The 12,454-nt window shown below is 37.7% G+C and overlaps 1 protein-coding gene across 6 annotated transcripts in view; it reads right to left on the reverse strand.

The window, feature by feature from the left end:
• NR2C1 (nuclear receptor subfamily 2 group C member 1) overlaps positions 1 to 12,454 on the reverse strand; it is a 43,408-nt gene that overhangs the window by 28,242 nt on the left and 2,712 nt on the right. For 2 of the 6 annotated variants that reach the window (XM_057386955.1, XM_057386913.1), the window contains exons 2-4: positions 10,754 to 10,897; positions 5,382 to 5,457; positions 773 to 880 (exon numbers count right to left, since the gene is read on the reverse strand). In XM_057386955.1, the coding sequence (XP_057242938.1) occupies positions 773 to 880; positions 5,382 to 5,435 (162 nt within the window). In that variant the 5' untranslated portion in view covers positions 5,436 to 5,457; positions 10,754 to 10,897. The remainder of the gene's footprint in view (positions 1 to 772; positions 881 to 5,381; positions 5,458 to 10,753; positions 10,898 to 12,454) is intronic. The other 4 variants (XM_057386922.1, XM_057386929.1, XM_057386937.1 and 1 more) reach the window with 3 other exon arrangements.

Below are 12,454 nucleotides of genomic sequence, written 5' to 3' on the forward strand. Positions count from 1 at the left end.
GTGGGAGTAATAAATCTAAAAACACCCCATCATGTATGGGGGGTAATTGTGAAGAGCCTTGGAAAGTTGAAAACTTGAACATAGTGCACCAAAACAGGAAAAAAACAGAGGACAACGTTTTAGAGTGAAGCTGATAAAAGAAAAAGCAGCCAAGGTTATACTTAGCAGTTGGCTCACTTAAATGTGTGGATTTGCAGCGACAACATGTATCTGAGAATATTTTTTACATTTATTCTGCAGTTGATATTTTTCTCTAGAATGAAAATTAAAAATAAAATGCTTTCAAGGACTTGCACTGACTTTTAAGGCATAAAATATAATATCTCATTCCTCAAATCTTCATCATCTCCATATATACATTTCTGTGTTGATTTAAGTACCTACATTGCCAAAAACTTCATGCTTTCACTTCAACTGGAGATTATTATCTGGCCAGGCTATGGATTATAATACCAAGACATATAATATGGATTGGACAACCAAAAACCAATATCCTTCTCAGACATTAAATTTCCATGCACATTTTCATGACTTCAAAGATACAATGCAGTATTTCACTCCCCATTCTGCTCTAAAATGYAGAAAACCTCTAACTTAGTTGAACTACCAAATCTACAAAATATTCAGCTTTCAAGGAATAGTTTCATTGCAGTGTTGCAAAAAAAACTTTTCTATTCAGTGATTTAAGTCTTTTGTAATGCTAAAATTCTTAGCAGACTGGCAGAAGCAAATAGCTCATCTCTACTTTTAAAATGCATCAGATGAAGCATACCTGTATACGTTGTGATAAGGAGAGGCCTGAATCTGCAGGGACAATCTGTATTCGTTGTGGTGTCCCATCCATTAGTGTTTGKGTAACAGCTTCCAGGGAATGTGTAACCTAGAAAGAAGAAACAAATGTAATGGACCGACAATGGATATTCTAATGCATCCACTACCATAATGGATTAAACCTTAAGGTTTCATCAGCTTTCAATTTCTGTGAGCAAGGCTAAGGAAAGTTTGACACTCTTATTGTATAAAGAACTCAWATGCTTGTAATCTAATTCAACAGCCTAATTTTTCTAGTGAGAAAATCAGACTTTAAATCCATTTTGAAATAACTTCCACTGTGAAATTTACAAACACTCCAAGTAAACAATTTATTGTTGACAAGTCCATGTAAGTCAATCTAACTGAACATCTACTACTCTTGATGTTCATGAGAACAATACCTATCATCATAGCTGTGCTATACTTTAAYGGCTCACTTGAAGTGACAGTTTTTTTTGCACAGAAAAACAGCAACTGGCCGTTTCAGTTCTGTTTTTTTTTGTTAAAGAATCCGATCCTGAGGGACTATTAACAAAGGCAGAGAAAGTTAATAAATTGCATGAAGTTGGCAAGCAGTGTATATTAAAATTTCTGTGTGAATGCTCTTAGACAATTCATGGAAGYGTTTTAACAATTATTAATATTTTTYAAATTCTTCACATCCTACAGCCAATAGCACAAGGGGGAAAGGTATTATTTATTACATTGCCTGTCAATAAAAATCAAGGACAGTTGCTATTTGTAGAGGCTTGGTCAGAAAGCCCAGAGTTTTTGCAGTACAAAGAAAATTCATCTTCACAGAATTTACAGACACCTTGAAACAGAAATTTTTGTCTTAAATTCACAGGTAATTCCAAAATATTTTTGAAGTTCAGAAACTGCCTGCAACATCCTGCAAATCTGTATTAATAACAATTCCCAGTATTTACACCATTGTACAAATACTCCTCTACACTAATTYGCCCTCTGCCCCTCCCAATTAATATAGTGAATATATATGCATATTTCAATAAAGGTACTTTGTCATAACAGTTGTGAGGGTTTTTTGTTGCTCCTGGATCAGCTTCCTGATTTTGCAACCATACCATCATCTAAATGCTAGTACCAGCAGATAAAAGCAGGCCAGAACATGCAGCTGGAGGTCACTATGGGAGTGAGACAGGGTGGCAGGTAAACCTTCCCTTTAAAGCAGAAATGCAAGCTCCCATCAGCCTATGTTAATTTTGAAATTTTGCCCAAAAAGGTGTTACTTTTGGTAGCAGTCTCAAAATCTAGTTGTTCCTCTGTCTTCAGCTAGGTAGGTAAAACTGGCCAGATAGTTATTCTGTCATCCGGAATAGGACACTGATGGAGGTTAAAAAGCAGCCCAGCAAACAGATACACAAAGGCTATCTTTAGCACAGATCACATCTTCAGTCCMGATCTCCACAATGCTCAGAAGCAGATGGATCAGAGCAAATGAGTGAGGTTAAGCTGCTGGGGAGATTGCTTAAGCTGCCAGCACCATCAAAAGAAATGCTTGTCAAACTACTGCCCAAGCCATTTCTGGATGCTGTTTTCTAAAAATACCCTATTTTTCGGAGTACAAATACCTTCAAACAATTCATCCACTTCTTTGCTTAACTAAAGGACAAAAAACTCATTATACAGCAGCATTTTTGAGAGAGGTACTTTCAAGCCCTACAATTCTGCATCAGCCATTCAAATTGACAAGTACACACAGACATTAAAGTTTTATGTCCATTTATCTTTGCTTTACAAAATAAGCTACGTATTACTGTTTTACAGAACTGTTTTACATTTGCCACCTTAAAATGTCATGATTCACATGTTGCGCAAGGTGAAACTGCTCTTTAACCCCACAAAATATCAGCCTGACAGTTTTACTTCTATGCAGAGTACAACGTTTTTTGTTGCATGAATATTGAAAAGAGTAACTGCAAAAATTGTTTAAAATCATATTTTTTATGTGTGTAACAGACCATTTCAACAAATATGTAGCTTTCCTCTGTTACAGTAAACAGGCAGGACTGTGGAAATGAACCACCATACATTTAGTGTGCCCAGTCACAGATTAAAGAAAGAAGAATGCTGCAGACTCTTGGCAGGTAGCTTCCCTACATGCATCAAGAAATGTGATCTTGATGTAGAAACAGAAATGATCTCGCACTGAGCAAGAGATGACKAGTAGATGGCAGAATCTGAGAAACAATAATCACTGCACAGTGCTCCATATAGAGAGGATTATATTTTTCTTTAATGTTTTGCTTTTATGCAAAAAGTCCTAAATTAACAAAACTACTTTTGTGAACACCATTGTAAAAGTGTTTGTGATAATTCTGTGATTTAAAATGCTTTGTGACTATTAATATTATGAAGAAATCAAAACCTAGGTCACAAAATACTTCTGACCATAACTTTAGTGAGATACAGAAGCATTTTCCATTCTACTCAATATGGGAGAACCTTTTCCTTTGAGGTATTTTTCCTTCCAGGTTCCACTCATGCAAATTWTTCCTGTAAATTAATTTAAAGCGACTTCAGAGTTCAAGAGAATTATAAATGCTAGCAAAAATATTGCTGAAGTTCTCTAGATCTTAAACTATGATTTTTCAGCGCTTACACCAATTAGTAGTGCCACCAGAAATTACAGACTATAGATAGGTAGGAATGTAAGTTATTACATGAAGGACCCTGTGAGGCTGCTTTCCTTGCTGACTCCAACTTTCAAGCAACACACTCATGCATGAGATGCACCTTTGGCAGTAATTTCGGCTTATAGAGTCTCAGTTTGCACTGCCCAGGGTGATGCTTTTCAGTCCTTCCAACCAYATGCCTGGTTGGGCTGCACCTTGTTCAAAACAAGGACACAAATCATAACCAAATGGGAGATGATCTTCCTCCACTATCCTGTAATTTTTTTTTTCTAGTTTTGTCCACCACATGATGACACACAGAGCTTACACGAGCAAGACTAGCATAGCGTGAGAATAAATGGCTAAGTGAGGACTGGGAAATGCTTAAACCACATTGCTGCCAAATACAGTGTGATGGCCCCAAACACAGTAAAACCCTGCTAAAGGACAAACTTAAATCTACACTTCATGGCTATTGTTTTGTCAGTAAACTGCAGAGCTGTGATTTCACCATAAATCGGAACAGCCAAYAGTTCTCTGCAGCACTGCACCTTCACTCCCTGTTTTCTCCTCTGCCTTTCTTTGGCTACCAGTCATCTCCTTTGTGCTGGCCCTGGTAGTCACTGGAGCCTTCTCAGACCCTACTTAACACTAACCCAGCAGAACACCTTCCACTTATTTTGGCTGGGTTATTAGCTTGCTGTTGCTGSGGAAATTAAGGTGAGAAACAGAAAAAGGACTCTCTCCCATGGCACTGAGATATAAAGTCAGGTCAGTGTCTCCTGGAATCATACCATGAAATTGAGAAACAATCACCACAGAGGCTAACACCATCATTACACTCTTCTCTGAGTGGAATGCACACTTCAGCTAGCTTTGACTAGGCTTGTACTGTCAAAAAGAAACAAATTTAATCAGGAAATACAGCCCTATTTAGACCTCCACAAAGAATTATAATCCCAAAACAAAACTGCATTAAACATGCATTCTCACCTAATAAAGTGACAAGTTATAAAAAGAAAACATCATACATCCGATAAATCCCTCAGGTCCTTTTGAGACAGCCTTAGCAACACTCAGATGCTGCAATAATAAAAGCTGTGRGAATTTATTCAGAGTAGAATTAACCATCCCATCCGCGGTGCCAACCTTTCAATCTGAAATCAAGGCTGAGAGGAAATAAAATTACTTGAGAAGTAAGTCAATGTCTAGACAAGAAACCAAGAGTGCATGTTCCAAGCTCAAAAATAACATTTATTTAAGATAAATAAGTTACAGCCTCTATCTAATTTAAAGTGGTGCTAATTTTAAATAGTCTGTGCTATATTGAAATATTCCAGGTAACTATATCCACACTCCCAAACTATCTGTATATCTCTGGCAGTTCTCTGGCTGCAGTACACAGATTCTGCACACAGGTCACAGAAAATAAGAACTAGAGATTTCTAGTTTCTGCACCAGAAATCTGAAGAAACAAGACTTCAATCTTTCTTTTGATACATACCAAGTCCATATATCTGACAGTGAAGAGCATGGCAAAACTTTAATGAAAACAAAAATGACAAATGAAGCAATTACATAGTTGGAAAGCAAAAGCTGCGTCCTGACTTTTGTAACCAAAAGTAAATGAGACAATTACACAACCAGAAGGCTCTCTGAAAATCATTACAGGACAAAACAAAAAGTTGAACAGCTAGTGACTTACTGGAAACACTACTAGATTTTTTTTCATTTCTGAGGGTTGAACTTTGGCAAAAGACTTTGCAGCATAACTTTAAAACAGACATAGTAAGTTCCTCTGCCTTCTGGGGGAAAGCGTTCAGAAGCCTTGTCTGTACTAAAAATTTTCTCATGTGATTTTGGTTTTTTTACGTATCAGCCTGTACATTTTATTATTCAATTTCTCTTAAATAGGACTCAAAATTTATGTACCTCTCCCATTTTCTGTTCAAAAATTTGATTGGCCAGTTCCTCTATGGTTGCCATGATCTTTAATCACCAGAATTTCCTGTCAAAGAAAGGAAAAAAGATGCTTAACATCTGTAGTCTCAAAAACAAAAATATCATGGGGAAAATACAGTTCACGTAAGTGGGTTCACAGTTTTACAGAGATGACATCCCCGTAGAATTTAAAGTTTGATAATACTATAAAAATAATTAACTTGCTATTTGAAAATTCTGTATTGTTTTATTCAAATAACTCACAGAGACTTCCTATTTTTCCTGTTCTGCTTTTCCAATGAGCAAAAAGATAGTAAAATCCTATGAGAACAGAAATCTATTACTGACATCAGCTGGGACATATTTAACATCAGGGACAAATATTTAACATTTTTGTTAATGCAAATAGAGGGCCAAATCTTCTGAACTCACATAGATTTTCTTAGTACTAACAGAAATGCTTGAAGGTCAATTTTGTAACTAATAGGAGACAGTATTTAGGACACAGAAAACAAGTGTTTAAAAAAAGATGCTGCTTTGTTATCAATACTGTAGCTACAACCCCGAATCTTCATAAGGAAGAATTCTGTGGGGTTTAACACACATTACTACCTCAATGGAGTATTAAGGATTCAGATTAGCCTTGTTTATTTGGGTATTGATATACAAATATTCACCAGGTAGTACTTAAAAGGAACATACCCCAATTACAAAGCACCATATAAAAACCTTCACTGACAACAGGTGTATTAAAAACACTGCAATAACTACTTCTTACATGAACAAAGACAGTACTCTTACACTAAAACTGGATTTCATTCTTTAACATTTTCGGAACTCCTAGGAATTACCTGCTTCCCAGTGAATCTCTAAACCTTCCCAATGAGTCATGCAAATCAAAAAAATTGACTCATTTTAAAGCTAATTCTGTTTTTAAAATTGGAAAAAGAAATCTCGTTTGACTAGAGCAAGAAATGCAGGCCTTGGAGGTGTGCCCAACGGTATACTAAATCAATGTGTGAAAGGGGAAACACCGAAATATCTGTCCACTGCAGACCATTCTTAATCACCCACTAGCACACTGCATTATTAGTTAAATTAGGACAAAAGATGACAGGCACACATACAGATATGATACCAAAGCTTATGCTGAAAAGCATTATCTCCTAGGAAGGTGACTACTGCACCCAGTGAGCGGCAGCACAATCAATACTCAAAGAGCATTTAAAATTTTCAAGGCAGGTAATGTGTCATACCAATGTTTTCACGTTTAAATAAAATGCTAGCAACAAAGTATTGCACTGTTTATATATCCGTGCCAGTAATGACTGCAGTTCATTACAAAGTAACAAAAAAAAGGCTCTGAAGAATTAATTTATACCCGCTAGTTAGCTGTCCTCAATCAGATGCGACTGCCCTCACAGTCAGGAAGTACTACTAAAATAACTTACCTTGAAAACGGAAAGTGACTTAAACTGACATATTTTACTTTGGAGTGAAGCAGTGAAGGAATACGTATGTATTCAACTATGATCCACCAGTCATASGGAAACTAGCCTCTCAAGCCTCTCAAAGAGGTATAAACCACTAGCAGTGAATTTCTGAAATTTATTTGAACAACACTTGTATGAACATGGCACTTGAAGTATACAAGCAAGGCTGAACTCTTTTGATGAAAAGGAACCCAGAGAAAAGGTTGAACCCGTCCTGCCTCTTCATGCTGTCTGGAACAACCACAACGAGATTCAACTATGGATGCAGTACCAGCTGTGAAAGCTAGACAAATCATCTGAGCCTGAGCACGTAAGGTATGCGCACAATGGAAATTGTATATACTCACTATTATTGATAAGAATTTACATATTAATCACATCTTATATTTTGATACTTGCACTTTCAACTTGCATAAATATTCAAAAGTAGATTCTTTCATGTGTTGATTGCTTTATTTAATTCAGTGATCCCTGAACAGGACACTGACAAAACCAATATTTGTAACACCAGTACTCTGTACTAAAACATCTTAATTTAAATCACCTCCAATAAAACATGCAAGTTTGCTCTGAAGAGCACGTATAACAGTGAAAAAAATCACCCTCAATATTTCAATTATAAACTTTTAGACAGCATTTCAAATTGCAGCTCAACTATTGAAATGGAGAGCTGAAAGAGGTGTCCCTATCCCATTTCCAGTTTACAATTTTATTTCTTCATGCGCTGGCATACACATAATGCCCTGAGAAGTCAGTTCAAGTAACTGGCAGAAACCTCTTTCTTGCAGAGTCAGGGAAGTTCCAAAAGCACTTTGAATAGAATTTAAAGCTCACCTCCAGGTGAATTCCTGATCACCCTGACCAAGCTGGGGTGATTTTGACCATACAGGAAAATACAACTCACTAAAAGGACAGAAAACTCAGCTGGCAGAAATGCACCAATCATCTAAGTAAACACACAGATTACCTTTGCCTTTTTGCCTTACAAAAGCTCAATTCCCCCATCCACTAACAGCAACATGGAAAAGCAGGCATTTTGACAAAAGGCAGGCATTAGACATCCTCTTAAATGCACTTAAAAATGCATGTATTGCTTTTCTCTTCAATCTTCAGACTCAAAGTGCTACCAAAATCTTTTTGTTTGCAAGTTACATATTAATTAGTTTATATCCCTCTTAAATGAGCTAGTAAGCCTTCTTGGCACGGGTCAGAACTTTTAAATGCATCACTATCATAAGTTAGTGGAAAAATGGGTGGTGGTGAATCTGGCATCACCAAGTCCAATGGTGTTCCACTGTTCCTTTAAATAAGCGCTCCATAGACTACCATGTCACTGGAAAACCTTCATTAGCTTGCACTAATTAAACCACTCCTCTCTATTTCTCAGTTTTTATGGACCAGAGTTTTCTCAATGTTTTAGTCCAAATACCTTATGAAATACTTTCTTTTTAAAGTATTTCAGGCCTACTTCAACTGAAATGGGTCAGGAAACATTCCCATGAGAGCAGACAGAAGTTTTGAGGGTTGGTAGTCAGAAACACTAACCCTTCCACTAGTACAGTTATGTTACACCCAGAAGATATCACTATTTAACTCACCCTTGTCCAGGGACAAAAGTTATGTAACTTTAATAGTCCCAGTAGGAGGTTCCTATTAATAATATTTCAAAATATTCTATCAGTGTAGACTAAGGACTTTAAAAGTAGTAGCAGGAAGTATTTTTCTTTATCTTTGGATGCTCTGATATAAATGGTAACATCTCTCATTTTACTATATTACACTGTTGGTATAGCTGCCCCACTATCAAGTACCTTGATTCTGATGTAATACCCTTTAAAGAGAACAAACCACATCAGCATGAAGAGGAAATTCTGTCCATTCCAAAGATCTTCAGTTTACTTTGGAAAAACTGTCATACCCTGGACCAGTTTTACTGGTACAAAAACAATGCTTGCTAAATTTTAGTAGTGTAACTTCCTGGCACTGTTAAACCAGATTTGTATATACGGAATGAATAATGATTCTGCTAATTAGTATGTATGGATTGTGTCTTAATACAGGGKTTTTTCCTAGATCAACCTGTTTTACACAAGTATGTTCTACATAGCTTAGAAGTACAGGTACATTAACTAGTTATGACTGCAGAAGTTACCGTGAACTTCAGTTTTTGTTCTTCTATCAGTGCGCTGGTTTTGGCTGAGGTAGTGTCAATTTTCTTCACAGTAGCTGGTATGGGGCTGTGTTTCAGATTTGTCATGAACACAGGGTTGACAATACAGAAAAAGCCAAGACCTTTTCTGCTTTTTGTGCTGCCACACTGTTGAGGAAGTTGGGGATGTGTGGGAGGTGGGTGGCAAACACAGCCAGGACAGGTGATCAAAGGGATATTCTATACCATATGACATCATGCTCAGTATATAAAAATGGAAGAAGCAGTGATGGCATTTGTCTTCCCAAAWAACCATTACATGTGATGGGTCCCTGCCACCCCATTGGATATTCAGCCAGCTACCTGCCCTGCTGAATACCGCCTGTCAACGGGGCACAATGAATTAATCCCCTGTTTTGCTTTGCTTGTGTATGCACCTTTTGCTTTCCCCATTAAATGGTCCTCATCTCAACCCATGAGTTTTCCAGCTTTTACCCTTCCGATTCCCTCCAGTCCCACTGGTGGGGGAGCGAGMAAGCAGCTGCCTAAGGCTTGGTGGCTGCCTGGGGTTAAACCACAACACTCAGTAAAGACAAATACAAGAAGGTCAACACAACTTCTTAAGAAAGCTCAAAAGGTTAATATAAAAGAAAACTTACTGGAAAGGAAGAAGAAACTTAATCTCTCTCTGTAGTCATACTGCTTCAGTATTGAATGATTTCAATGCACCTCAATGTCAACGAAGGATTATAGCTCAGGTCATCACTATGGACTTCCAGGTGCTCTGTACCTTAAAATGGAAACTAGTCCTCATTTTCATTATCAAACTCATCATATACTAATTAAGAATTCAGCACAGCCTGTGCCAAAGTTGTTTAATAAACTCCTACACATAAAACAGAATGCACTTAACAATCCTTCGWTGATTAAACGTGCCTGAGTTAGTGCTTAAAGAATTAATCTCCCAAGACTTCTTTACATTTTACAGCAGTTTYCTGCACTGCTTCATAGATAATAAATTAAACTAAGGAATCCAAACACATTTGTGAAACAAGTGATGCTACTGTGCTCAGTGCTTTGTACAGGAAAAACTCAATGAACATGGCAAGCTAAATGAGCCATTGTTGGATTATTGTTCTATAAAGCACATTATTCAAGAGGGTAGAACAGTTGGCAGCCTTAAAAGAGGAAGATTCTCTGTATCAATGAACTGAGGAATATTTATGTGACTCTTGACACCCAGTTAGATACTGTTTTTTAAATTCACGAGACCAAGATTTAGACAGTGCATGGAAACGAAGACCAAGGGACCAAGATTTAGACAGGAAATGAAGCAGCTGGACTTGCAGGCAAGCAAGAGAAAATGAGATGCTTGCAAAAGCATAAGGGAGTAATTAAAAGGCACACAGCCACACAGAAAGAGACACATCTGTAGGCATGCCTGTGCAATTAATTTTAAATCAGTGCTCTCACTACTTCTTCTTTTAAGTAAATGCTACAGTGGGAAAAAAACATGAGAAAACAGAATTACTAGGACAAATTTTCAGGTGGCTGACAAACCATTCTTAGTTTGGGCCACCAAAGGGATAGTCCCACTTTTAGGCCTTGGCTTCTGTTTCTTTCATCTTAGTATCTCTAGAACCTGCACCATCAGCTACACGTGAGCTGACTTAGCTCACTAGTACCACTAGTCTCTCTGCTTCACTCTGGTGAGACCSCACCTGGAGTGCTGCATCCATATCTGGCATCCCCAGCACAGGAAGGACATCAACTGGTTGGAGACACTCCAGAAGAAGCCACCAAGATATTTAGAGGGATGGAGGACTTCTCCTACAAGGACAGGATGAGAGTTGGGATTGCCCAGCCTGGAAAAGAGAAGGCTTAGGGTGACTCAGCTGCAGCCTTCCAGTACCTGAAGGGAGCCTACAAGACAGATGGAGAGGGACTTTTTACAAGGGTATGTAGTGACAGGRCAATGGGTAATGGCTTTAAACTGAAACAGACAAGGTTTAGAGTAGATATTAGGAAAATTCTTTATTGTGATGGTGGCGAAGCGCTAGAACAGGTTGCCCAGAGAAGCTGTGAATGCCCCATTCCCGAAATGTTCAAGGCCAGGTTTGACAGTGTTCTGAGCAAACTAATCTTGAATATGGCATCCCTGCCCATAGYAGGGCRGTTGGAAYGAGATGATCTTTACATTCCCTTCCAACCCAAGATATTCTATAATWCTTTGTTTTTCTCCTTTGTTATCAACTACACAGGATTAGATTTTATTCAGAGGGTGTGGGTGTGTGTTCATGTGTTTGTGAATTTTTTCTGTTGGGTTTAGGATTTTTTCAGTTCCTATAAACATAWGAAAAGCACTCTATAAAAAATCTTCATATTAAGTCCAATTAACAGTCATGTTGAYGCACTGCCCTGCTAATACTTCAAAGGAAACACATTACCACACCAAATGGGATAGTTCTCACACCACAAAGTTACTGCTAAATTACAAACAGCAACCTCAACTTATTCGGAATGAAAGAACTATTTATTAGCGCTAATATGACAATGGCACAGGGTTTGGCTCTAGTTTTTTGGTGGTTTCTGATTTTCAAGTTTCCAGTTTAACTTCTGACAAAGGCATTCAAATAATGAGCTTCATCCAGCTTGTCTTACTACCAAGTTGAACAAAAGTAATTTAAGTCAAACAAATTTAAACAGCCTTTTAGAGAAGGCATGGCAAAGTCAACAAAATTAACCTAAATATTGATACAGAAAGGCAGTTATTAGACCATGATTTTCAGGAAGAAATGTATTTCCTTACAAAATTTGCAGAATTGCATCTTAAGATACACAGGACTCAGCACAAGCCATCTTCCAGTCTCAGAGAACTGGAATTTTAAAGAGTTTGGTTTTACAAAAAAATAAATCCTTTGTTGATTTAAGCTTTTGACAAGCAACGAAGTAACCTTTGGAATTAAAAGCTGATGACTGAARGGTAAAAATAGGGACAGGTCTGCATATACAAGAGTACGAGTTTAAATAATTGTACCTTTGCAGTTTTAGCCATAAAATTCATTGATATAATTCTGTTTTGCAGCAGGTTACCTTATGCCAACAATGTACAGGCACAAGTTTAAAGTGCTAAAAGCAGCTTGAAACACTGAGGAAAAAAAAAAGCAAAAAAAAGCAAAAGCTTTACCAGAAAGTAAGTCAGGTACAGTTTAGTTTTCCCTGCTGGTCACTGTTGGTTGGATGCTGCAGCCTCTGTGTGACCACAAGCACAGAGCTGTGCCAGCCAAAGTCTGTAGTCCCGCACTCTCCCCAGCAGTTACTGCTTCTTCACAACACATGTTAAACCCACCACAGGCCTGAGAGCTCCCTGATCTGCATGGGCCAAAATAACTCAGGTTAGCAAAGGTTGCTATTAAAAGTAC

The sequence above is a fragment of the Malurus melanocephalus genome, unplaced genomic scaffold (genome assembly GCF_030028575.1).
Source record: "Malurus melanocephalus ecotype Western Australia unplaced genomic scaffold, MMel_1.1 scaffold_17, whole genome shotgun sequence".
In the NCBI taxonomy this organism is placed as follows: Eukaryota; Metazoa; Chordata; class Aves; order Passeriformes; family Maluridae; genus Malurus; species Malurus melanocephalus.